Source organism: Motacilla alba, chromosome 7, assembly GCF_015832195.1.
Source record: "Motacilla alba alba isolate MOTALB_02 chromosome 7, Motacilla_alba_V1.0_pri, whole genome shotgun sequence".
NCBI lineage: Eukaryota > Metazoa > Chordata > Aves > Passeriformes > Motacillidae > Motacilla > Motacilla alba.
In genome coordinates, this window is record NC_052022.1 from 24,455,333 (window position 1) to 24,482,855 (window position 27,523).

The 27,523-nt window shown below is 44.2% G+C and overlaps 3 protein-coding genes across 3 annotated transcripts; 1 reads left to right on the forward strand and 2 right to left on the reverse strand.

Annotated features, from left to right (window-relative positions):
- Positions 1-79: 79 nt before the first annotated feature.
- IDH1 (isocitrate dehydrogenase (NADP(+)) 1) lies at positions 80-13,997 on the forward strand. The gene is made up of 9 exons (XM_038143607.1): positions 80-139; positions 2,929-3,056; positions 4,546-4,837; positions 6,601-6,706; positions 9,274-9,451; positions 9,870-10,021; positions 10,871-11,011; positions 13,249-13,411; positions 13,895-13,997. The coding sequence occupies exons 2-9, from the start codon at positions 2,935-2,937 to the stop codon at positions 13,986-13,988; spliced, it is 1,248 nt and encodes a 415-aa protein (XP_037999535.1). The 5' UTR covers positions 80-139; positions 2,929-2,934; the 3' UTR covers positions 13,989-13,997.
- On the reverse strand, positions 13,993-25,722 carry LOC119703559 (shugoshin 2-like). The gene is made up of 7 exons (XM_038143605.1): positions 25,398-25,722; positions 24,474-24,649; positions 24,149-24,211; positions 23,456-23,550; positions 22,628-22,926; positions 21,128-22,027; positions 13,993-14,267 (listed from the first exon to the last, which is right to left on the reverse strand). The coding sequence occupies exons 1-7, from the start codon at positions 25,537-25,539 to the stop codon at positions 14,179-14,181; spliced, it is 1,764 nt and encodes a 587-aa protein (XP_037999533.1). The 5' UTR covers positions 25,540-25,722; the 3' UTR covers positions 13,993-14,178.
- LOC119703560 lies at positions 14,160-21,121 on the reverse strand. Its single transcript, XM_038143606.1, has 3 exons — positions 20,111-21,121; positions 18,818-18,944; positions 14,160-18,053 (listed from the first exon to the last, which is right to left on the reverse strand). The coding sequence occupies exons 1-3, from the start codon at positions 21,072-21,074 to the stop codon at positions 17,822-17,824; spliced, it is 1,323 nt and encodes a 440-aa protein (XP_037999534.1). The 5' UTR covers positions 21,075-21,121; the 3' UTR covers positions 14,160-17,821.
- Positions 25,723-27,523: the final 1,801 nt, after the last annotated feature.

Below are 27,523 nucleotides of genomic sequence, written 5' to 3' on the forward strand. Positions count from 1 at the left end.
CGCGCGCGGCCAGCAGGGGGCGCCGCGGGTGCGGGGCCGGGCGGGGCGGGGGCGCGGCCACATAAAGGGCCCCGCGCACGGCCCGGCCCCGCAGCGCCGCCGCACCGCCGCACGGAACGCACCGGCACCGGGCCTGCAGGTAAAGGGCATCGCCGCCGCCCCGGTGCGCCGCGGCTTCGGCGGCTCACGGCACCCTTTGTCCTTTCTCTCTCGGAGGCGGCGCCCCGCGGCGGGTCCCCCAGGGGTGCGATTGTGTTTAGGGGCTTTTTTCCCTCGGCGCGGGCGGGACCCCGCGACCGCGCCCCGCCCGCCGTGACTGTCGCCGAGGCGCTGAGGGTGCTGCACCCCGGGACCGCCCGCCCTGTCCTGGGCCGGGCTGTCTCCTCACGTAGTCCTCAGGTCTCCCGCTAGTCGGTGGTGTCCCTGCCGCGGGCTGGGCTCGGGGGCCCTCGGCTGTCCCTTCTCGCTTGGGGAGTGGCCGCGGTCGCGCCGTGCCGGTGCCGGGGTTTCAGCCTTGGCCGTGGTGGCGGCTGCTGCCCTCGGCCCTGTGGGAAAATCGCCCGTGTGCCGCCAGATCGCCTTGTCAGAGGCGAGTGCGGCCGGAAAAGGAGTGCAGCCGAGAGCTCGGTTGGTGCCAGCGACCCGCTCCGTGCCCCCTGCGAGCCGCCTCCTCCAGGGAGATCAGCTGTACACCGCAGTTAGGCACTTGTTGCAATAGTTAATTATTGCCCGTAGGCCCCGAGCCCTTCCGCGGCACCGAGAGGTATTTGGAAATAGACGGTTTCTTCTAAGTTGCCTTGGCTGTGTGCCTGGGTTAAGTGTATTTAAAGAAGAGCTGCTGCAGGGGAAAGACCTTGCTGGATTTTGGCAGTTCAGTATAAAATCAGAGGGGACGAGTGACGGAGTTGAACTCTGGGGAATGTGTGCTCTCTAGAGGAGCCTCTCGGCATGCTGACTGGTGTGCAGACGAGGGATGCTGCTGCAGTACTGCCCCAGTTCATAGAGAAACTGGGGGCACTGGTGACTGAGGATGGGAAAAGTGCCAGTACCTGGCCGCGATCGCATAAACAGGTTGGATGCTGTCAGAGTCGTTGAAGAAGCTGCTGTTCCCACGCATCAGTGGAGGTGTGTCTCACCTACCTTTGTGTTCTCTGCGTGGCAGCAGCATGGAACAGTTCTGAAGGCAAACCGATTGCTATGACTGACTGTAGTCAGTCATGTTGTCTGATTTGTCTTAGTTAAGTGGAACCAAACCACAAAGCAAGCAGTGCTTTCTGGGTTTGCGCCTGTCTACATTTTTACTTAAATGAATCAGACTGTTTCCCAGATTGTTCCAAAAGCCAAACTGAACTCTCCCACAGCAGTAATTCTGTGCCTAGGCCATGGACTATGATACAGACCTTATTATTTAGATAGTCACAATTGAAAATTGGGTTCAAAATACTTGCAAAAGTAAACTGATTTTAGATAGAGTGAGATCATGTGAAGTTCAAGTTCTCCTTGAGGACTAGAGAAGCCCAATATAAGCCAATATATATAACCCAGTATACTGGTATATATACTGTGTATGTTAGGGATAGAAATGCCTGAAGTAGTTTATCTTTTAAACTGAGTCTCAGTAACACAACCTTATGTTACTTTTTCAATTTTTTTTAGAGTTTTGTGTTATTTTTTGGGTGGGGTTTTTGTTTGGGATTTTTTTTTGGGGGGGGGGGGCGTCTTTTTTGGTGTTTTGGGTTTTTTGGTGGTTTTTTTCTCTTCATTTTTGCACTTTAAAAGGTTTGGGAAAGCTTGATCCTGTGAACATAGCTTAGAAATTTTATTGTCTTCCCAGACTAAAATTGTTTAATAGATTGGATTTGGAAATGCAGCACAAGTTACTTTAATTAAAAAAAAAAAAAATTAACCCTGGGGTAGTGTCCCAACATGCTTGTAATGCGAGGCCCTTGCTCTGCAAGCCTCACACCTCGGAATGACTCGGTCTGGATGAACAGATCCCGTGTACAGTAGGACCTTTCATTCTGGATCCAGTCATTGCTGGCCCTTGGTCTCTTGAGACTGCAGCCTGAGGCACGAGGGCTTGCTATCTCACTGTAGTATCCCAGCAGCTGCACACAAGCACAGGACTGTCTGAAGGAGGAACTTGCCAAGTCATAGCTCTTGCATAATCGGAGCCGAGACCCAAGAAACTGTGGCTGCTGGAAAGAAGGGCACTTTAGAGCAGTTCAGTGCCTTCTGGGGTTGTCTTGACAAAGTACAAATAGAAGGGCAGGGTTCAAGTTCTTTTTTTTTTTAGCCTTTGTTCACAAATATCTTCAGAAACCTCTGTTCCCTACAGCAAACAAATCTGTCGAGTATTTATTTTATCTGTATAAATAAAGCTTGCCACAAGAAAATACTCTTGATATGTAGCCCTTGGATTTTTCTGCCTGTTTCCTTCCTTCCTGGGGGACAAAGGTAATAAAGAAGCTTACAATATATTAACCTTAGTCGTTTCAGCAGTATGAGCTGTCATTGTAATCATGTCCATTAACCCCCCGATTTTCAGAAAAAGGTGGAGGAACAGGTAACTGGACTAGAACTCGTGAAATCTAAAAGTAACCAGTGTTCATCTATTTCTGTGGAATTTGGGGGAAGAATTTGGTCATATTTTAAAACTTTTTAATACAATCATAATTAAAGCCCATGCCCTTAATTGTCAAGATATTAACCTTTCTTTTTATCCTCACATAGATCTCTCTAGGAGCTGGGGCTTTAAGGAAAATACCATGTAGCATGAAACTAAGGATAAACTGAGGTTATTTCCAAGACTTTTTGGAGAGATCCTGTATGTTATGTTACTGCCTCTCCTAGTTATGTTGTAAAAATGCAGGATACGTGTCTTGGTAGCTTTTAACTTAGGTTGGACTTTTTTTATGTCTGTTGCAGTTCAAGATGTCTAAAAAAATCCGTGGAGGCTCCGTTGTGGAGATGCAAGGAGATGAAATGACACGGGTCATCTGGGAGCTGATTAAAGAAAAGCTGATTTTTCCTTATGTAGATCTGGATTTGCACAGGTAATGACTCTGTGACATTCAGCTGAATGTACTGAAGTTTGCGTGTGTCAGTAGGTGTTGATGGATTTTCATTTAGCACCGGAAGCATGCCCTCCAGGGTTCCTCACAGCAGTAAGCAGCGCATGCCGAGTTGTGAGTTAGAGTTTTGCCTGTACTGTGCCTCTAAGAAAGTCTCTCAGAGACACGGCCTGTGTTTTGTTTTCCTGTCTCTTGGGGTTTCCAGCACCCGACAGTCTGCATGACCCTGCAGCCTAAACAGTGAGAAGAAATATGGGCTGTTTCAGCCACTCCCTGACTTGAAGCATAGCATCCTGCGCCCCTGAGTGGGCTTATGGCTTCTTGCCATGCCCGTTTGAAGATCTGCCCAGAGGACAAAAGGGTGTGTGTAGGGCACAGACTCTGCCCTCATGGCTGTAAGCCTGAGCTCTGCTGTTGACAATGTAAGCTAACTGTTGCAATTACTCCCTGAAGCTGGGCTGTGCTCCTATACTCCCTTCTGGAAAATAACGAATACTAGCAGCCGGGTACAGCAGAAGGGACATGCTATCTATAGCATCTGGCCAAGCAGAACAAATAATCTCTTCCTTTTCTGGCTACTGAGCTATAATTATTAGAGTAGTATCCAGCTACATTGCTCCTAGCCATGTGGACAGAGGCCTTCAGTGGTATCTGCTGTAGATAAACCCACAAGTCTGACCTCTTCCCCTGCCACTGGAGCCATTTGTATGCCACCTACATCAGGCTTTCTGCTTGCTGGTGTTGGGAACCAGGCAGACAGGAGCCCAGCAGCATAATACATGCACACAGGCTGGAGAACATCCCTTTTCAAAGAGGGTGGGAGGAGGGCAAGCAAACCCCTGGCTGAGGCAGCACAATGGCTAGATTCATGTACAGCTGGCTGTGCTTCAGGGCTGTCCCATGCTGGGCAGCCATTGTTCTCAAAAGCTGTTAAAACAGTGAGTATGGAAATGACTTTCCTCTGATGTTTGAGAGAAATATTGGCAGTTTTGCTGCCAGAGCAGGATTGTGGGTCCATTGTCAAAGCAGTTTTTAAGTCTAGTAGAGCTTCATGTGCTCAGTACATGAAGGAAGCCAGAGCCTTCAGCACAAGAGGTTTCAAATAAACCTCATATTCATCTGGGGATTTTGCTACTCCCATACAATGAACACCCTCAACTGACAGGTGCCATTGCAGGAAACTCAAAAGGCAAGGCAGAGGAGATACTGTCCCATGCTGGCAACAAACCTTAGCCATAAACTGAAGCTCTTCTTTCTCCCATCTCCTACCAACCTCCACTAACAGGAGAAATGTCGCTGTATAAGCCTGTTTCCTTCCAGTCCAGCAGCATTTGCATGGAAGAGGGATAACTTCAGTTGTGGCAGAATGTTGCAGCTACACTCACATGCACATATAGAGTCTTGTTTCTTTCCTGTTGAGCACAAACAAATGTCCTGGGAATTCCTGACAGTGTTTGTGGGTTTGTTACAGCTATGACTTGGGCATTGAGCATCGTGATGCTACAAATGATAAAGTAACTGTGGAAGCTGCTGAAGCCATAAAGAAATACAACGTTGGCATAAAGTGTGCAACCATCACTCCTGATGAGAAGAGAGTGGAGGAGTTCAAGTTGAAGCAGATGTGGAAGTCGCCCAATGGCACAATTAGAAATATCCTAGGTGGCACTGTCTTCAGAGAGGCTATCATCTGCAAGAACATTCCCCGGCTGGTGTCTGGATGGGTGAAACCCATTGTCATCGGCCGTCACGCTTATGGGGATCAAGTGAGTCACTGCAGGCTTTACCCCTCTTTGTCTTAACAGGATAATTCCTGACTGGTGTAGAGCTCCAAAGATTTAGACATCCCTGTGCTCCTGCTCTGTCCCTTGCATTCCACCTGGGAGGGCATATCTGCTAGCACTTTGTTTGTACTGCACCCAGCAAGTGTGGGAGAGCCTGGTTCATGCCTCTCTCCCTTGAGCAGTGTCACTGTATAAACAGCATTCAGAGACCTGTGCTTGGATTACACAGGCCTGTACTTAGACACTTAACTCTGCTAGGTTATTGTTCTTATTGTTCTTCACCTCTCTAGAACACTCCTTCCTACATAAGAACATCTTTAGAAAATATTATTTTACACTGCCCACCTTTTTACTTTACAGGACTTTCTGGTGTCAAATTTTGCTGACAGCAAAAATGGATAAAAAAAGTGATTTCTAGAAGTGGGCAAAATTGCCTTCTGTATGGGAATGTGGTTTTGTTCTGTTTCATTTTTAATTTTTTTTTACTGTGGTCTGCTGCTTTAACTTGCACAGCACACCTGCAGAGTTGGTATCTGACCTGGGCACATCAGGCTATGGTACAGAAGTAGGGAAACCTCTTTTATCAAAACTTTCCTGACAATGGTAGTACAAGGCTATGGAAAGCCCTGGAACTGTTCTCAGTGTTGTGCCCTCTGGGTAGCCTGGAGGATAAGAATCAGTCATACTGTTCTCCATGGGCAATCATATGCTATATAGCTACCAAACATGGCAAAAGGAAAGTCTTCTAGAAGAGCCAAGTGCTTCAAAAGGTGGCTAAACCTGCAAACTGGGGGCAAGTCATTAAATTACCAGCTACAGGAAGGTAAAATAATAAATTATCAAGAGGAAAATAATTGCACAACCCTGACACTAGAAAAGAATGGGATTCAACATCCTTAAAGGTTGTGAACAATTGAGAAGGTTAAAGTAATAATAGGAAACAGTGGATTAAAGGGAAGGGATTGAAACCCTGCAAAGTGTGAGATTAAAGTGAAGGGAACAATATAAGAACCTAGAAAGGACATAGGAGCGAGACATTAACTTCAGAACAGCTCAGGGAACAGATTCCCTTGATAGGAGGGAAACTACATGAAAAAGAATAACAAATTTCAAGGAAATGTAACACTAAATAGTACTGTTCAGGACAATTGGGAGGATGGGACAGCATTTAAATATTTAAAGTTTTTAATTTCAAAGACTCTTACTACAGGTTGGCCTTTCAAATGTCATCTTGTATGATGTATGAACCCTTTTATTTACAAGATCAGCAGCTGTAATATGAATGGCTTTTTTGAGGCAGGGAGAGGAGCCTTTCTATCCATCAACCACACAACAGTCTAAATACTCTGCACTTTAAAACTTCAGCACATCTGCAAAAGCAGATACTCTACCGATTTATGGGGCCCAAGAATCTGTGAGCTTTTTCCTCTAAGGGGAAGATGGCTTCTGAAACAGGCAGACTTTTGACTATTTAAGGATGCAGTTTAGTGGTGCTCTTGGCAGTGCTGGGTTAACTGTTGGACTTGATGAGCTTAAGAGTCTTTTCCAACCTAAGTGATTCCATGACTCTTGTCTTTCTAATCTCTAGTAAAATAATCCAATGTCAATATGGCTGAATAAAAAGTCTACTTAATGGGGTTTTTAGTACAACTGTTTTTCTGTAACCTGCCCTCCCAAATGAGGACTGTCTTTTATGGTTCTCTCTTCCTGATAGATAAATTATCATGGCAATTTTTTTTTTTCAGTACAGAGCAACCGATTTTGTGGTGCCTGGGCCTGGAAAAGTAGAGATGACCTACACTCCCACAGACGGAGGCAAGCCAGTCACATATCTGGTCCATAACTTTGAAAGTAGGTATTTTTTCTTATTAGTGATTAAAACTGATACACTGATATTTTTGGATTTATTTCAACCTTGAATTATCAGTCAGATCTGTTTGATGGTAAAATATGACTTTGAGGTAGAATGGGGGAGAAAGTTTGGACCTTCTTCATTTATTTGTCAAGTACTGAAAGTACCTTGAAATCTTCCTGGGATCCAAGAGGCACATCCAGAACACAATCATATTAGAGTGGCCACCTGTCATGCTCTTTATATGATGACTCTGGTAGCAGCATATATGTTTTTCTCTCTGATCAGAGGCAAGCTTCCTATGTAAACTAGGCTTGACCTAAGGGGAGATATATTTGAGAGTAATCCATGTGCAGTTCTTTCTGGGTTTAGTTTGTTTTGCTGATCTCTGTACCTTTGCAGTCTTTGCCCTTCTTTATGAAGCAGTCTTTTCATTTGCTCGATAGAGATGAGAATTAACACTTACTCTGTAGGGTGGAAGAGGATTTCGCAAGGATGGTCCTGACTGTACACGCTGTAGCTGTTTTAACAGATGCAGTCCCAAAGCTTTTGGTGTCACTCCTCTCCCTATTGCTCTGCTGGCTGCAGACATTGCAAGGCTCAGGAAGAGTCCTGACATTGCTGGGCTTTGTTAATGGAAGCAGTTACAGATGTGTTGCCTGAACTTGGGCTGTTTCCTCTAGGGGCAGGATTCAAGGAAACATCATACAAGTCATGTCTCTTGTCTATCATTAATCAAAGGGTTCAGGATTTAAAGTCTTACGGTGATCTATTTAGCTAAAAAAAAAAAAAAAAAAAAGAAACCATGTAAACAACAGCATCCTTGTTTGTGTGCAGTTGGTTTGGCAAACAGCTACCAAGATTGACATATGACCCTCCTTTGTAATACTTGATTTCTCTGGCATGCTTGCTCATAAGAACCTGCATCTCTACCATCTCTTGTTGCATAGCCTTTCATCTGGAGTTCACCTGCTTCACAGCCAGTCCCAGTCTGTTTTCATTTGATAGGTGACTGGTGAGCCTGTGTTGGAGATGTGTGCCATCCAGCTGCCAGTCTGATTTGCTGTTCTGCATTGCATCAGCAAGCAGAAAGCAGGGAAATGCAAAGATGGCAGGTTATGCTGTTGCTCTAGGGAGCTGCCCTCCCCACAGATAACTGTTGTGCCAGCATATCTCCCAAATGATTAAGGGAAACTCGTGTTTTTGCTGTACTGATATCTTCAACCTTGACACTGAATCAAGAGATTTTTAAGAGGCAGTAGGATTGTATGACTGCAATAAGGATTTTCTTTTACATGTATGAAAATAGCTGTTTGGATAAAACTTAGTAGCTGTCATCCAGCAGCTGTGAAGTCATGGTTCCAGAGTACACAGTCTCTGTAGCTGATCACACCCTGAACTGTCCTTGACTCCATAGGGAAGGTACAGGGATAACATGTAACAACAGGAATTTCATTCTCTGCCAATATCAACTTTAAATGACATTGCTATCTTGGCAAGCAGATACACCTCCTCTGGCTTCCCCTCTTTATTCTGCATGTATGTCCATATAGTAACAACCATCTCAAGGTGGTAAGGACAAATGGTTATTAGGAAAGGTATTTAAAAACTCTGGGTGTTTCTAGAACAAAGATCCCCAATATTGGTACTGTACAAAAACTAGATAGATGGTGGTAGTGAGGTGTTTAAAATTAAGTACATGGGATCTACTTTTCACTAGAAACAGAGTTGTGCTCTGAAAATGACAAAGCTTTCTCATGAAGCTGTAGACCTGACTTTCACCCACAATCATCCTCTTCCACGATCTGAGTGCTGCTTTCTTCTAGGTGAGCTGGGCTGCAAGTTCAGCACATTTCCATTTGTGCTTCTAACACATCTGCCTTACACAAGCTAAATCATGTGAATGTTGATAGTTCCTCAGAGCCTTCTCAGGACTTGCCTGAGCACCCACATGACTGGCACATTCTTCCCACAACTTGCTAGGAGTGAGCCTGAGCGGGTGGATCAAAGCAGCAGGGTAGGCCACACATGTGCTGAAAAAAATGCAGGAATACATGTGGAGTCTTGTTTACCTGAGCTAGGCAAAGCAGGCCTTAACTGCTGGAGTTAGTTCTGAAGGCGCAAAACATTTAAGGTGTGAGCACATCCCTTTCTAACTTTGACTGAGACCTCCTGCTCCAAACTGCTGCCTGCTGCTTTGATAGAAAAAGGCTGTATTACTTAAATGGCTAGTAGGAGTTCAAGTACATTCACTTCTGTCACAGTGCTTGAGTATTTAGGCTGGATTAGAACAAAACTTCTTAGAGGGATTAGATCACATTAATAAGATGTACTTGCCTGTAAAACAAAACCACCTTCCTATCCATGTGTCACAGAACTGCTGGAGCTTTGAGCTGATAACATAAAGCAAATCTTCTCCTGAAAGAACCAACCTTAAATTGAGAACTAGATTAAGACACCTGGGGAGAGCATCAGTCTGCCTGCCAGCCAGAGTATGCTATGGGGAGAATAAAATTCTTAAACCAAAACTAAATGTAGTGATTCCTATCTGTTCTTCCACTAACAGGCTGTGGTGGTGTAGCCATGGGAATGTACAATCTTGACCAGTCTATCAAGGATTTTGCCCACAGTTCCTTCCAGATGGCACTGTCTAAAGGCTGGCCCCTCTACATGAGCACCAAAAACACCATTCTGAAGAGATACGATGGCCGCTTCAAAGACATCTTCCAAGACATCTATGACAGGTAATCAGTTGTGTACTTCCTACTGCAGTGCATAAGTCTGCAGCAGGAACATCCTCTCCAGCCTTCCGAGTTGCTTTTTCAGACACTCAGCAACACTTTAAGGGCTCAGGGGGTGCCATCTCTGTCACAGTCTCCCTTGTCCTGCAAGGCACAATACTCAATGCGGAAAGCTCTGCTGAATGTGGCTGTGGTGTCCCTATCTTCTAATAAAGCCACAGATTCTCTGCGGGTGCCTCTATGACTCTGAAGCAGCCTTGCTATAGCCCAGCAAAGCAGACAAGGGAAAAAAGAGTAAAGAGAACGTGTTTTTTTTTTTGTTGTTGTTGTTGTTTTAGTCTTATCTCTGTGCACCTGTCTGTGTACAAACTGAGCAATTCCCTGTTTGTGTGACAAGGTGTTTTGGTTTTTTGTTTTCTAGAGAATACAAATCCCAGTTTGAAGCCAAAAAGATCTGGTATGAGCACAGGCTCATTGATGACATGGTTGCTCAGGCCCTGAAATCTGAAGGAGGCTTTGTCTGGGCCTGCAAGAACTACGATGGGGATGTGCAGTCTGACTCTGTTGCACAAGGTATGAGCTGCTTCCTGTGCCATGCTGAAGCAGGCTTAGTGGTAGTTTCTTGTGTCCTTCTGTCACACCTTATGGAATGGTGCGGGACATGGTGTTGGGTCTCAAAACTTGTATTTCAAACCTGTTGCCAGTCATGGAGGTATCAGGCAGTCAAAAGAATTCTGATTTTGCTTTTACACGAAAATCTATTGAATGTAGACTCTGTAGTTGTATTTATTTACAGGAGGGAAGTTTCTACCACGTGAGAACTGGTAGGCTTTCTATTCTAATGGACAGTATTTAGACAGCTGGTTCTCTGTCACTGACAGCTTTAGTTAAGCTAACTGCTGCTGAGTGTGATGGCAGGTGCTCTGCAGATAAGTCATAAAACTTTCAGGACCTAAAGCTACCTGCCAGGTTTAAAGAGAGAGATTGATATGTTTAACTTTACATAATTGCAATGCTTGATCAAAATCCTATATAACCGAGGTGCCTGGTGCCAAAACAAATATGGATGCAGAATTCCACAGGATGAGATGTGTGGCTTTATGTAATACACTCTTTCTGAAGTAATGCCACTAAACTGCCTCCCACAGAACAAGGATGTGTGTAGGACTGCTAAACAAAACAGCTTTCAAACATGCAGATCTCTGAAACCTACAGGGTTAGAACTGGTGTGAATGTCCAATATCAGAAGTTGCTGGTTCCTCTCACAAGAGCAGATGCTCTCAAGAAGTTGTTTTGTTCCTGTCACCCTGTGTGAAAGACAAGCAGATGTAAGGAGATTGCAGGATGGGGAGATGAAGGGGAATTTGAGGGAGGGGAGCTGTCCAAAGGAGACACTGAGATTTTGAAACTTGTATTTTGTAGGCTATGGCTCTCTGGGGATGATGACCAGCGTGCTGATCTGCCCTGATGGCAAGACTGTTGAAGCAGAAGCTGCTCACGGGACAGTTACTCGTCACTACCGCATGCACCAGAAAGGCCAAGAAACCTCCACTAACCCCATTGGTGAGCTGCTTTTCACTGCCCTTCATCATCTCTACACATGAAAGAACAAGTTTAGAGTAAGAACATCTGCACCCTTTCTGTAGACAACTTTACTACTTAGTGGTGAAACTTGCAGGTCATAATGCATATTTCTTCCAGAGATTGTGATGACCCTTAAGGGGAAGGAAGTACCTAAGATTCTTAAATGCTCATTGATCAAAAGAAGTGACAAAAGTCAGAGGATCTGCAAACAATCAGAAAGTAGATCAGTAAATTACACACGTAGCATGGAAATACCTACTATATAAGCATACAGCAGTGGGTTTTGGATAAAGGGGCAGGGTGAAAGTGAAGGGAGGAATTAAAGGTTTGAAAGATGAATTAAAGAAAGTAAGAAAGGAAAAGAGAAATAGAGAGAAAAAAATTAATTAATTAATTAAAGGAAGAAAAAGAGGAGAAAAGAGAGAAAAATAGATCACAAATCCTGGTTACAGCATTGATCCAGCTGAGGGCATCAATTCTGGTTTCAGTGCTGATCCAGCTGATGAGTGGCAATCCAGCTGCATTAGTCTGGCTGGTGAGATGTCCAGGGCCCTGGATGCACCACCTGGGCTTGGGAGAGCCAGGGTAGGGGGGAGAGGGGGGTACCTTTTTATGGACAGGTATCTTGCTTTTTAGGTACATTAGGTCATCAAATGCTATTTTTTCAGGCCTGTCTGGAAAGGGGTCAGAGAACTTTGGGGGTCTTTGGTCTCAATCCCACCTTTTACTCCATGCCCACTTCCTGCCATTCATTCTTGTGCTTGCACTGTACAGAACCACTGTATGTTGTGGTTCTTTCTCACAGAAAAGTGCTCTCCTGTTTCCACCTGGACCCTCTTTTCTAATCAAATCTTGTTCTTTTTCATGGCATGTCAGTACCAAAAGTCCATGGACTCTACAGCCATCCAGTTATCAGTGTTCGAGACACACACATTAGCTCCTTCTCTTGAGGTTGCCTCAGTTGGTCAGAGCATGGTGCTAATAACACCGTGGGTGTGGGTTCAATCCCTGTTTGGACCATTCATGTAAGAGTTGGATTCAATGATCCTTCTGTGTCCCTTGCAACTCAGGACTATTCTGTGATTCCGCGTGGATCTTCTGGAAATTGTGACCTCCAAAAGATGTACTTTTGGCTGCTGTTTAAAGGGTTTTTAGAGAGTAGGGTATAGTATGCATTAGCTCCTTATAATCGAGAGCTTGAGGGGTCTCACTTTGGGTCACTGTTTATGGGGTTGAAAGGGAGTGGGCTTTAGTTATAGTAATTTTCCATCCTGGCTGCAATTCAAGTCAGTAATTTTCTTTGAAAGTTCAGTAACAAAAATATTACTCAACTGGCGTTGTTATTCAGGCAAGAAAAATACCTTTCCAAGGCTGTTCATAAAAAAAAAAGTGCTCATTAGACACCACTAGTTCCTGGGTTTCTGATAAGCTTGAGAATGTCTTAGGTGTGGTTTGCCAAGGCCTAATGAGCATTTCTCAGATCACAGTGTGGCCTGAGGAAGGCAAGGAAATACACTCCCACAGTCCTCTCGTGACTTAGGTCAGCTTCCCAGGGTCTCTACAGATGCAGCTACAGCCTGAAGGAAAAAACAGACTGGAATGAGTGAGTGCAAGCAATAAGCTAGACCTACCTTAGCCTTTATATGCACTCACTCTTCAGGAAACAACTGGTTTATAGCCACAAGGCCTTAAGGTTTAAGTTGGTTGTTCTTTATTTTGCTCCTCTTTCTGATGGCCCAGAAGAACCAACCACACCCCAAGCCATGTACACTCTTGCAGTGTAAGGGTACTTGGAATGGGACATGAGGGAAAGAATCCTCTAAATTTGCATAGAGACCAGAGTATAATGTAGTGTTAGAAAAAGGACTGCACCCTTCTGTCACAATATTCTCTGTATCTACAGAGTCCTACCACCTGTTATTCTTTCTGACTTGGGCAGGAAGAAAATAAAATGACGTGCATAGAGAGATTACTGGAGGAAGTGAGTAGTTTCTGAGGTCTGCTTTGTCTTTTTTTTTTTCCCAAGTTCCACAAAAGGCAAAGGATACCTAAATGAAGATAAGTGTTCTTTCCCACAACAGATTTTCTATCCTTTTTTTCAGTCTGCTTTCCATTTTATTGGCATTGAAAAAAATCTAATTATTGTTCCACATGATGATTTAGAGCAACTTTCAGGAACTTCTAGATAGATGGAATAACCCAGTGTTCTCTCTCAGCCTCCATCTTCGCATGGACAAGAGGCCTCGCTCACAGAGCTAAGCTGGACAACAACACTAGCCTCGGGAACTTTGCAGTTGCCCTGGAGGAAGTCTGCATTGAGACCATTGAATCTGGCTTCATGACAAAGGACCTTGCTGCCTGCATCAAAGGCCTGCCTAAGTAAGTGTATGAAATAACCAGCTATGCCTAGAAAAGGCTGTTTTACGTGGTGGTTCTGAACAGCATTGGCTGGAGTGTTACTTTTAGTATGGTAAAGAGAAGGAGTCTGTCTCACAGGACCTTCTGTACCCAGTGCTGTAAAACATGAGATGCTCCCTGACCCCAGCAGCTTAGTCCAGATTGCTCTCTCCCTGCTATTGCACCAAATGAATGGGAGAAAAAAGTAAAGAAGGAACTGCAAATATTTACATGTTTTGTATGACAGTGGCCAGACCCTAATAAATGAAGAAGACCTACATAACTGTAAAATATCACCTGGCTACCTCTTCCCAGAGCCTTATGGCAAAAAAACCCAGCCTGATGAGTAGGAGAGAACTCTTTTGGTTTTAGAGGCAAAACAGAGTTCTTTGAACAGTCTTCCTCTGCTTTGATTATTTGAGAGTCTGTACAACTAATACCTGTCCTGTTTTTTTCCCCCGCCAGTGTCACACGCTCTGATTACCTGAACACCTTTGAGTTCATGGACAAGCTTGCTGAAAACTTGAAGCGGAAGCTGGCCTCTATGCCTAAAGCTTAAGGCATGGGTTATACTCAAGCTCCCCTAACAAAGTGTCTCCCACTTACATCAGAGTGTAAGTGGCGTTGTCTCATTTGTTGTGCTTCTTTTAGGCTGTTCTTCAGCTTTGGCCATCTGGTATTATCACACTGGCAGATACTTCCTATCAGAATCATCTCTTTGTCCAATTACTTTTTTTCCTCTTGATTTTCTATCTGATCACACTTGAGTCCTCTTGCAAAGCACAGGCACTGGAGGTCTCTTTCCTCAAGAAAAGTGAATTCTGTAATCTGGAATCACCTGAGGGAACTTCATGACTTGAGAAGGTATGAACTGGGGGTTTTAGCAAGCTCTCCATACTTTGCATCTCAAAGATAGGGCCCTTCTTAACCTGTTGCATTAAGTCAACACTTTCAAGACTCTGCAGCTGTGCCGGACTCACCTCATGTGTACTTCCAAAGTCTTGGACTCCATCAGGAGAGTGGGAATGGTGCTCCACACCACAGTCTCTGTTCCACCTGTCAAAAGCCCCTCACACACCTTCTCACAGACTTCAGTCTCACTAGAATGTGTTACAGTTTTTGGCTGAAGAAGCTTCTTTGCATTTTGAGCACACTCTTCACCTTGAGATCTGTCGGGACTACTTTCTGCATTGTTTTTAATTGCAGTTGTTTTCTTTTTTCCTGCTCTTGCTTTCTTAGCAGTTGTTCTCTCATCAGTTTTAATTTTTAATAGGCTCCCTCCAGGGTACAAACATTCACCCATGATTGCTCAATCTTGCTGAATTTTTACAGTCTCACTCCCTCCAGATGTGAAACTATACTAATATATAGATGATACTCTAATTGAAGGAGATTCCCACAAAAAGGTGGGAGAAGCAGCAGCAATAATAGGAAGCATTGCATGAAGCAGAAATGGAAATTCAGCCTGAAAAATGTCAAGGACCAAGAAATAAATGTTTGGGTACTTGGTAGATGCAGCCAATGCAGTAGTTCCTCCAGATGCTTCAAAGGAATTAGAACAAATACAAGTGCCCCCATCAAAGAATAAATTACAAGAGTTCATGGGAACTTTAGGATATTGGAGAAAACATGTACTTGGCTTTTCTGTTATTGCTCACGTAAGTGGGTCTCTATTGTGCTTTGTTGTGTAACATTACAAACACTAGATAAAAATGAACATAGACACTTTTTAAACTTTTAGAAAATCATGTTTTCTGAAACCCTTTGAGCTGCTAGGCTAAGCCCTACTTTTGCTAAGGAGATGAATTTGATAAAAGCTCGGTATGGGTCTGGATTCCTAGTTTTGTTCACAGTAGACCTGAGTTTTTCTCTGTGACTTTGATCTATGTTTATCTCTTCCTCTCAGTCTGAAGGCCAGTTTGTGTCACAGCTCTGGTCAAACCAGCAGTGACCTACTGTCCAGCAGACCTTAGAAATGAATACCGTCCTCCTCTCTCAAGTACTTCCCAGTGAGTGTAAGTGAGCTCTGAGGGCTATGCCAGCTCTGCCACAGCCCTCCTGAATTTATCTCGTAGTGCCAACCAGAGCACAGTGTCCTGATACCAAGGGATTTGGTTCCATTGCTACAGTCAGGACTGTAGCATTTGAGTAGCACTTAGTAAATGCTGGAAACAAGCCTTATAGGCTAAGAGCCTACCAAAGCCATGCTGCAGTGTCTAAATGCAGACCATGCATTTAGTTATGCTCCTTCTGACTGGATGTGAAGCATAGGAACTGTTAACCTCTTCCCTCACCCCACAATTCATAAAGGTGCAAACTTCTCTCCAATTGTCTGGGCTATTACTTACCCTTGTTGTCTTACAGCAAGTCATATCATGACTGTGAAAACTTATTCCATCCATGGTTGTGTGTTGGGTTTTTTTTAAGGAATATTTTTAATTCAAACTAAAATAAAAGCCAACTAACATTCTTTGTGTCTCCTTCCTCTGTGTGATTAGCTGATATGGGGAAACTGCCTCAGAGAGAGATTCCAGTAGCTTTCAGCACAGTCCAGTACAGGCTGGGACAGACTGTTGGAATGTGATATAAACAAAAAGCATCTCCCTTCTTAGAATAGAGTTTCACTTTGTTCTAGCCTAGGCAAAGCTGTCGGGTGTAGTGTCATGGTAAGCATCAGGTACTGTACAAGAATTTCAAAATACCACTTGCATTGAAATTTTATTTGGGCAGTAATACAAACTGATACATAATTGCTCAGCAAAACAGAAATTGGTCATCAACACACTCTCCCCCTCCAGCTGACTGCTAGAGGTGGTGATTAGGATAGAGATACCAATGTTAGAACAAAGGAGCTACTATTACCTTGTGTTTGATGTGCAGCTCTATAACTGCTAGCAGCTGTCTCTGTACCTTGAATGTCAATGAATACAATCTACTATTCTGTTACTAGCACAAGCACTTAAGTGCAGCTAGGAAAAGTCCCATTTCTGACCCATAGCAGCAATGAAAACAATTACTGGGAATACTTGGAGATCTATGTTCCTGGCCTGGCTTCTGGGTCAATACAGGCAGGTTCTAATACAACAGCACTTATGCCAAGTGTTATAAGTGTTATTTACTAGCTCCTACCTGGCTTCCAGAGTTACAGAATACCAGAGAAAGTTTGGTAACTTGCAGAAAACTGAACAAATAAATAAGAGGGCATTTTTGAATCTCAGGCTCTTTGTTTCCTAGTTTTAATAACAGTACAGCTTAAATGTAAGCTATGTAGTAGCATTTACCTGACTGCTGATGACACTATTTCCCCTCTACTAATGAAGTTTCCATCTTCCGGAGTCCTCTGAATACAGAGTACAGCAAGACCCAGCCTATCCTCATGAACTGATAGCTGTTGCTGAGGTGTTAAGGAGAAAGAGTAAGTATGGTCAGAAGAAAAGAGCAGCCCTCTCTCTGCTCTGCCACAAAGAGGAAACACTTCCTGCTTCCAGACAGGCACATTTCCTTCCCTTTAACGACTGGTGTGATCCCTTCTTTTCCCCACCACTCTCTCAAACATTTAAAATCAATCACCTTCAAAGTTACACCACTAGACTCTAAGAAAAGCAAGTGCTTGAAGCCAGTGGATGCTGCAATGGAAGAGTAAAGGATTTCCTGAAACACAACTGACCCCATCTGGAGTACTGTTGTCCAGCTCTGTGATTCCCAGCTTAAGAGGGATATGGAGCTGTTGGAGCAAAGCCAGAGGGGGAATACAAAGATAATCAGAAGGCTGAAATACCTCCCCTATGAAGACAGAGAGATGAGGTTGTTCAGCCTGGAAAACAGAAGGTGCTAGGGAGACCTTATCACACCTTCCAGTACCTCAAGGGGCTACAAGAAGGCTGAAGGAGGTACTTTTTAACAAGGGCAAGGAGTGATAGGAAAAGGGGAGATGTTTTTCAAAAAACCCTGTCCCACAGAACCCTCTCCTCTGATCACCTTTCCTGTAGCAATACTCAGAATGTTTGAGACAAGACATGTTTGGGTCTGGTCCTAAGCACCCTGTGTTTCAAATATTCCTTAAAGTTGGTTGGTATAGAGCTCATCTTCTGGTGCAGGGAGCTTTACATGGCACACAGGGGCAGAGAACAGGAAGAAAGCAGAAGATAGCTAGGAGCTAATTATACAGCACATAAGGGCCATGCCCATCATTAAAACAGACATTCATCAATTTGTGTCAACCACTTTCCCCACCCCATAAGTCCTAAAGATTTGAAAACGGACGAAGTTCACCGCACAAGGCTCAATTTGTCAAATTGGTCCTTGGGTTGCCTTAGTTGGAATAGTTCAGCTGCCTGGTCAGCCACCTCCATCTTTGCTTGGGTCTCTGCGTTCAAAGCCGTAGCCTTGCAGCTAAATGCGCGAGCTTCTAGGAGCTTGGGGGCTGCTTTCACCCACTGTTCTAGTCCTTTCTGTTATTACCAACTTGCCTGCCTTGGCACTGAGACAGCCTTCAGGAAGCCATTCTTTGTTCTCTTTCATCTTCTTGGTCATTCCCTTGGCTTTGACAGGCTTGTTTTCACTTTTGCAGAGAGAAAAGTGGAGGAACTCAGTGTCTGTAAATGGGTCACCCTGCCTCAGTTTCCTGCAGAAACAAAAGGGTTACATTGAACCATCAAGTATTCCTTGAATTCATGTATGATTTTAGTCCCTAAAGTTGCTAATTTTTGCAGTTCTTCCTCACAAGATGATTAAGTGGTACAGTTTGTTTCATGTCCAATACAGAGTACTTTGTGGTGCAATATAACCAGCTATTCACAGAAAGTTCAAACTGGGACACTTTGCAGAGAAAAACACACCCAGTAACTTTAAATACCTACGAAGCTGTCATTTTAGGAGTAAATGACTCTGTGCAATAGCCATTGGATGTTCTGAAGCTACAGTTTCCTAGGGAAAAGATGCAGCTATTTGTTTAGGTATATCTGCTAGTGAATAAAGATACAGGATGCTTTCAAAGAGGAAAGTATTACTCAGGTGCCTAAAATTTTAGTTGTCACAGAATGTAAATGAAATCAGGGCTTTTGCTGGGCTGTCTTTAGCCTGTATTTTATCCTCATGCTACTGCCTCATTAGCACTGGGGTACCACAGATGCAGTCTGCCAAGAGATGTGCTCATTTCAGCAAGTAAAATAACATCTTTAGTAGCTTGTTCCAGAAGCCTAAACATCCATTTGTACTGATGCAGAATTTTGGCATAACCACACAGTGGTAAAAGAGGACGCAGAACACAAAGCGTAAGAACTTTGAACAAAGCAACAGAGGGTCCAGTCCTGGAGAGTTAGTATATGAGAGCAGAGCAGGGGTTGCAGCATGGGAACAGTCTTTGGAATGAATAGTTGAAAGCCCAACCTCTTGATTGATGGCTCTTTGTAGCAGGTTGGCTTCCGTTTCCGCCTAGATGAGCACCCTGACGCTTCCTGAGAGCTGGAGTGAGACAGAAGACTGGCATTGTTCAAGTCTTGTAGTGGCCTGATATCTGCAAAGGGAGACATTCACATGGTTTGATCAAAGTGATTCTAAATCATTTCCAGATATCCTAAGAAATAACAGCTGACAAATAGAAAAGAGTTGCATTACCAGGTTTCTCTGAACATGCACAATCTGGAATCTAACGATATTGCCCTGCAACTCAGGAGACCATTTCAATCCAAAAATACCAGACCTGCTCCTCAAAAGTCAGCTCATAAATGAAATTAGGTCCCTCAATGAAAAAATCACTAATAGTGATAGTATCATGGGCCCTGGTGTAGTAGAAAAATTATATAAAAACACTACTTGATAGCTGTAATGCCTGGAGAAGACAGCAAGCTTACAGCACAAACAACCTACCAGCAACCTACTGACTTCCAACAAGACACAGGACCAGTGGTCACTGCACCTTTCCAAGGGGAGTCAGCCAAAAGGAGGAGAGCAGGAGAACAAGCTTCCTCCCTCTCTACGAAGTACAGCCCACTCGAGTTGTAACAGGACTGTTTGTCAACAGCTTGAAAAAGAAAAACCCCACAAAACTACTCTTTTTACAGAGCATCCATTAACAGCAAACTCCCTAAAAGGATCAGCTCAACTATTGTAGTACCAGCCCAGGGATTCACCCTCCAAATCCTTTTAAAAAACAAACAAACAAAAAACCACAACCAAAATAATTTAGGTTGGGTCCTGGTTAGTTTCCAGTGAAGATATCACCTTGAAAGTATGAAATCTTGCAGCACTAACCATTCTGGACCAAAAATTTTCCACCTTCGTTATTCTGTGCCCCAATAATACTGACTGACCCTAGTAGGCAGGGTCAGCATCAAGTTTAATTTTGAAGTGCTTGAATATTTGATTTTCTAAATTAATAGGCATGCCCTGTAGATAACAAGAGTGGTACAGCAAGACTCAGCACATGCTGCCAGTCTTGTCCCAATATCTACACATGGGCAAGTGGACAGAAATTCTTATAGACATGCTGATAAACTAGAAGCAAATGCAGCCACAGAAATGACAGGGCAGCACAAGTGGAAGCATAAATGGTGTACTGGAGACTGATCTTTAACTCTGAAAAAAGAGAGGAGAGGAGAGGAAGGAAAAGATAAGTACTTGCTGCATGGAGTTTTTGCCCTCATCTCCAAACAGAGGTACCTTCCCCATCTTACCACCTACCAGGTTTCTGTGAAGGTGAGCTCCAAGAACTTGACTGGACTTGGTTCCTTTCCTCAGGTATTTCCTCTGCAGTCTTTTCTGTAAGTACCAGGGAGTTTTTCAACCAAACAGGGGGTTTTGCTGGCATTCTGTTGCCCTCAGTACTTAAGACCTTGGAAAATGGTACTTCTGTAAGTCTGGAGCTGACAGACAAAACTGCAGAACTGCTCACATGGGAGGATTCAAGACCGTGCGAAAGGTCTGTAAGACTATCTGCAAGTGATATCTCAGGTAGCTGCTCCTCCAAGAAACCACCTGGCTCAGACAGCAGATGGCTAATGCAGGAAAACTTCCCCATCAGGATACTCTGCTTGGATGTAAGTTCTGTGGAACTTCCAATGAGAACCTTGGCACCATCATTTTTTCTGGCCAGGGAATCAGTCTCTGGAGGTCGAGAGTTGCTCCTCTTCCTCTGAGGCCTGGGTTTGCAAGAGGCTTCTTTTTTCAAAGCATTCATGTTGGGGTCAACTTCACCTTGCCCACTTTCTTGAAGGCCCCCTGTCTGTTTTTTATTGCTCTTTTGATTGCTCTTAACAGCTCTGGGGATTTTGCTCACTTTGCTCCCAGGAACAGACCTGGGAGGTACATTTTCACCCCCTTTAGTTTCTGTCTGGAAACAACCCACATTTCCTGCAAGATCCAAAGGATGGACAAAATATGTTTCCCTGCGCTGTTTTAGATTACCTGGCAAATCCTTTGTGCTCTCATTAGCTACTCCTTGAACATCTATGCAGGGCCTAAAAACATTAACTTCATTTTTCTGATCACAATTGCTATTCCTGGCAGTATTCTTCCTGCTTGTTTGGCTTCTTTTAGGCCGTTCTTCAGCCTTGGACTCTGGTATTATCACAATGTTTGGTAGATATTCATCAGAATCATCTCTTTGCCCAATTACTCTAGTTTTTCTGCTGGCTTTCTGTCTCATGCTCTTTCTGCTCACACTTGAGAATTTTGTAGAATTCTGTAGACTGGAATCACCTGAGGGAACTTCATGACTTGAGAAGGTATGAACTGGGGGTTTTAGCAAGCTCTCCATACTTTGCATCTCAAAGATAGAGCCCTTCTTAACCTGTTGCATTAAGTCAACACTTTCAAGACTCTGCAGCTGTGCCGGACTCACCTCATGTGTACTTCCAAAGTCTTGGACTCCATCAGGAGAGTGGGAATGGTGCTCCACACCACAGTCTCTGTTCCACCTGTCAAAAGCCCCCTCACACACCTTCTGCCCCATCTCACAGACTTCAGTCTCACTAGAATGTGTTACAGTTTTTGGCTGAAGAAGCTTCTTTGCATTTTGAGCACACTCTTCACCTTGAGATCTGTGGGGACTACTTTCTGCATTGTTTTTAATTGCAGTTGTTTTCTTTTTTCCTGCTCTTGCTTTTTTAACAGTCTTTTTCTCTCCAGTTTTACACTTACCTTTGCTTTTAACCTTTACAGGAACAAACTCAGTGACTTGGCTATAGCTAGGGTCCGTTTCAACACCACACCCCATTTCTTTTGTCTGTGGCTGCTCACAAGAGGTCTCTTTAGCCACAGAGTTTCTATGTGAAATATCAGCAGTTTGAGCAGGTGAAGCCAGGGGGCTGGGAGATCGCAGCTGTTGCTGGGTGCTGTTCTTGCTGGAGCTGCTGTTGTCCTGTGCAGCACTACCCCAAGCTGCCTGAGTGGAACTGACATGTGGGAAGATATCCAGAGCAGAAGATGGAGTGCTTGTAGCAAACAGGGTGGAACGCTTTCTCCTCTGAGTAATGTGCCCTTGTGAGAGACGATCAAATAAATGTTTTGCCATCTCATCAGGCTCATATGAAAGACTATGACTTTCCAAGGCAAGCATTGGCAAATTGTTGGGATTTTGTTCAGTGCTGCACAAGATCTCTGTTGGAAAGAAAAATTCATGTTTAAGGCTGAGAAATCCAGTAGGCAAATGCCATCTTTCTCCATACCAGTAAAAACCTTGCTCCATACGCTGTCACAAATCCAGAGCATAGAAAAAGCATGATTTTGAGACAGGGACTCCCCCAACTTACTGTGTACCAGATTTGCTTAGCTGGCTTCTCTCTGAACAAAAGGGCAGCCCAAATCAAGATTCCCTAACCAGCCGTAATATTTGGAATACTTATGATCTGTGTAAGAGTTATTATTTATATGGCAAATCCACAAGAAACAGTGGTGCACCTAGTCAGATTCTGCACTTTCAGGCATCTCCAAAAGTCTTGTGTAAGCTCAGTGCCTGTAACTCAAAAAGCCTGATTTGTGAGTTTGATCTACTGCAAAAACACCACATATCCCTCTGGAGACTGATTCTAGGATATACATAACTCCAGCAATAACAGCCCCAGTGGAGCATGTAGTCAATACCAGTCATTAGGAGCCACTGGAGTTGTGGTTGAGAGCTAACTGGAGCTATGGTATTTATGCATTTCTGAGCACAGACACAAAGTCACACCAGAAGAACAGCAAGAGATGCAAATTTACCTCCAAATATGTGAGAGTCATGAAAAGCCCCCTCTGTTGCCATTGTTTCAGTCACCTTTTTGCCATTTTCTTCCTGGTGGAACTGAGGCTTCTCATCGTGCTGTGGTGGCAAAGTATCTTTGGAGGCAACAGGCACAATTTTCAGGGCCTCATTAGAAGCAGGTCTCTGAAGTTCTCCTGCATTAGAAACAGGTCTCTGAAGTTCTCCTGAGGATGTTCGTAGTGCTGTGGAGCTGCCAGCTTGCTGCTCTGTATCATGCAGCTTGGAAATGGGCACTCTCATCGGTATCTGTGTAAACCTGGTGAGAAGGAAGAGCAGCAGTGGATCATGTTTCTCATATACAACAGGCTCCAGAATCCAGCAGACTAACTGCAGGCCACGTGTGGGCAGCTCCAAGGACTGCCCTGTCTTCAGGGACTACACAGAGAAGAAACAGGGCTTCTTATAAACTTTAAGAGATCGTGCTCTGACCATCTTTCCAGAAAGCTTACATCATACAAGCAGGTGACTATTAAGCATTTTTATGTAACAAACAACAAAGTAGTCAGCTATGGCACTCACTTGCTCAAGCAAATCTTGCTGTACTCAGCAGCTACAAAGAGAAAACTGCCTAAAAGTAACACAGTCTCCAAGAAAGGAGGTAAGAGACTAGTTTTTGTACACAAACAAGACAAGGAATGGCAATAAAAAGACAGAATAAAGGAAAGCATCGAGCACTGGTGGCTCAGAGAAGCTATCTCATATTAAACTAGGCACACACATAAAACACAAGAAGTTTAGCATATAGAAATTCAGGAGAAGCTTGGTGGTGTCATTTTAAAGCCCACCTCAGAAGCTGACCATCTACAATATCATCAGCCCAGCTATCTTCAGTCATGATGCTCTTCTGGCCGCTGGACAAGGATGCAGAATTTATATGGAACTGGAAAGAAGATAAATAGGAGCGTGACTTAAAGTTCTTGAAATCCCTCCTGCAGCCTCCTGCAGAGAAACAGCAGAAGCTCAGTTTCTCTAGAAAGTATGTAAAGTATTGCCAGCGACCCTCTCACGTTACGGAATAAATTATGGAATAAATTGCAGCAGAATCAGATTGTGTCTCCATGGCCTAAGGATGAACTTAAACTAGGTCAGATAACCTGAGACGAGGAAGCAGAAGTAGTTTCCCATCCACCCATGAGACAGGACACAGGGAAAGTCTCCTATTCCTCATCCCAAGTTGCCATGGCAATACTTTAAAAAGAAATTGAAAAGAAGGCACAACCTGTCAGAACAGAAAAGCCTACAGCCCAATATAGCAAATAATCCACAGGAAAACAGTTTAAAACTGTAGTTTTTCCTACACAAAGAGTTACCCTGGAAATCCATAAGATCAAGCTGACCAGCATGTAGCCAGCACAACTCAAGCAAGCAAAGAAAAACAGGTGAGGCATCCAATACTGAAGTGAGCAGGCAACACAAAGCAAAAGACAGAAAAGACAGCCCCCTTCCAGAGCAGTGTGCTCAGGTTTCCCATGGTTTACCTCAGACAGCTCGGCCATCTTAGCTGCAGCCACAAGATTGTCCATTTTTTTCAACATATCATTCTGTGATGAGATAATAAAGAGAGAGAAGCCATAAAGACATTACATCAAAACATCTATTCCAACAAGGATGCTACTAGGCAGAGGTATGTTCTGGGGAGAACACAGCTTGGAAACAAAAATAAGCAAAAGAATGGTGACCTTTTCGATATGTTGAGAATCCAGACATTCAACAGCAACAGCTCAATCCTCCCACAGCTGAGGTGCTAGTGCAGCACACATTACCTACCACCCCTCCCCATGCCAGCCACAGTGAGTGCCATACCAGGAAGGAGAGCCTGTGCCGCAGCACAGCGTTCTGGAAGTGGCACTGCTTCACCTCTTTCTGTAGGATGGTCTTCTCCTGGGTGAGCCGCTGTGCATTGGCTTTCTCTGCATTGAGGGCCAGAGCCAATGCTTTATTGTTCTGCTTTAGGGAGACTTTCACAGTGGAGGAGTTGTCTGTGAGAGACAGAGCAGAATCACACATCATCAGCGTCCAAGGTCTCACCCATACTTCTCCTGTCATCATAATTCTCTCTCTTCCTAGACTAGCCTTCCTCAGATTCAGATCTCTACAACTCAATAGCTCCCTCACAAAATTAGCAGTATCCTTCCATAATAACATGCAACACTTCAGATACCCTCTCCATCCTCAGTGGGTAACACTCAGGCCACAAGCTACAGCTTCAATTCTTAATGAATGATGGCGTAGTTGAAATGCTGAGTTTAAAAATATATGCTCCTTGCTTTGAACAAGTCACAAACAGGTAAGTCCTCATCGCCATCCAAAAAATGGGAGAAAAAACTGTTTTCCTCTATAGTTGCCCTTCAGTAAATGTGGACCCCTGTTTTCCAATTTCAAAACAGTTAAATAAAAGTAATGGAAATATCTGAGTTTTTAAAGGTAGTCCAAATTATCTCCTGTTCTATCTTTGCGTTACTTTCCCCATAAAAACAAGTCAGTTGGCCTAGATTCTGGAGAGGATTGCATATACACTAAAATACTTCGTACACCTTTGGGCACCTTGCGTGGCACTTGACACTCATCTGCAGGGCACGGAATTCACTCAAAATCCCCGGGCAGATAAGCAGCACGTGAGCTCTGGAAAGGGACTGCTGCCCTCTCCCGATGCCACAGCCAAAGGCCCAGTAATAAGCTGACACAGCAGCCTGCATATGTCCGCACCGCAACGCAAAATATACTCACTGATGATCTTCGTTTTGATTTTCGATGCAAGCGAGGCATTCAACTTCGCAGTCCTCAAGGCACCCTTTTTCTTCTCCCGCATCCGCTCCCTCACGTCGCTCAGACTGAAGAAAGACATTTCGGCGGCCTCCCACGCTGCCATCGCTGAAGAGAGCGACACCGAGCAGGGTCAGCACCCGTATTTCCCTTCCGCAAGCCCTCACCGGCCAAGGCTCGCACTTGCCCCGAGAAGCGGCGCCGCGGCCCGGCCCGGCCCGAACCGGCGCGGGCCTCCGGCGGAGGAGGAGGAGGACGAGGAGGAGGACGAGGGCGAAGAGGAAGCCCTGCCCGCCAAGCGACTTTCGAATGCCGCGGCCGGCGGGCGGCTCGCCCCTCGCTCCGCCCCGCGGGCCGGCGGCGGGGAGCGGCGCCTCCCCTGAGCCCCCGCCGGCGCCGGGTGAGCTCCCCCGGCCGCGCCGGGCCCCGGCCCCGCCGCCCTTGCGCCGGGAGCGGCCGGCGTTGAGGCGCTGCTGCCGCCACCGGCCCCGGCCCCACAGGGCTAAACCGCTCTGGAATGCCTCAGAGAAGGCCGAGGGTTCTTCTGAAGGACATACGCCGCCCAAAAATTTGGGTTTGTAGTTTTCAGCCGTGACAAAGACAGTTAAATGTGACTGTTAAAAGGAATCACTTTTATTCCTACGTACTTCACGCTTCTGTCCAAGTTAATGCATTGTTTTCCAGACACCCTTGAATTTGCCTTCAAGAAGTTGACATTATGTGTGCTGGTGTGATGATGTTAAATATTTTAAGGTAATGACACACACAGACAGGATAAACAGCCAAATATTTTGAAAATCAGTTTACAGTGGAGGTACCATGGGAGTAAAGCTGCTGAAAACGTGTCTGTTTTCCCAAAATGGGTTCTTTTACCTGATGTGCAAGACGCCAATCCCGAAAGAGAGATGAGATATTGGATTTTTGTACAATTCTGCACAGAAAAGAGTGATGGGTGTCAAATCCAGTAAGCCAGCACAATGACTACCAAAAACTATCGCTATTCATACATTTTAGTAAACAAAGGCATTAATATTCAAGTTACATAGTTCTCTGTTTAATTAGTATTCTATCTACTATTATAGTCTATGTGCTCAGTCTCTCTTCTTTTGAGTTGGTGAGTTTTGTGGTTGCAATCTGCCCTTGCCAGAAATACCTTCTATCTACTTGGGGCTGACTTCAGCACAGTTACTGAGTTGATTTTGTTAGTTTCTTCCTTATCTTGGGAGTTCTGCCAAATGTCCTTGTGTCTTGTAAATTCTGCATTCTTTGTTTCCACTATCACTAGTGCATCCTTCTCCCAAACTTTGTTAACGTCCTTCTGGAGCTGAGATTATTGAAACATTTCAAGCTCTAAACCTCAGCAAGGCAGTTCTACTGATAAGTAATTTATGTTTCTAACACCTGAACATCAAACCTTCTGCCACAGAAAAAGGTAGGTAGCCCTTTGCAAGACTCCTAAACCCTACTCCTATTTTATTAGGTATTTGTTAATACATTAGCAGATGAGCATTAGATAATGGCAATTATTAAATATATTTATTATTTCCAACCTAATTAAGTAGCAGATTGGCAAAACACCCTCCATACCTCCTGAAAATTAGATGTGGAGTGGGTAACAGCTCTGCAGGCACACAGAACCTGTAGCTTATTTCTTGCTCTAGGGAAACAGACTGCCATTAAATGTTAGTGCTATGGGTGTGGGAAAAAGATGTAAGTATCCTCTAAGTTATACTCTATGATCCACGTGTGACAAATTCCACAGTTTGGACGCCTAAATTTTCTCTACTAAGTTTATTAAAATACTGGTCAGTAAATTAAATTAAATGAACAGTTGTCTTCTTAAAACCAGAGACCTTTTCCCAGACAGCTCTATTGAAACAGTGTAAATCTTTGCCAGGAGATATTGCTGATGTCATTACTCAAAATTTCAATTTCACTTATTCTGAAAGTGATTGGACAAATTTGTAGAAGTTAAAAACAAGCAAGAGCTATTAACAGCCAAGGCAACGCTTTTTGCTCAAGAAGGTCCTGAATTGGAGAACAGAGGAATACACTGACAAATGCCTGCTGGCACAGTCCCCCCATCTCTT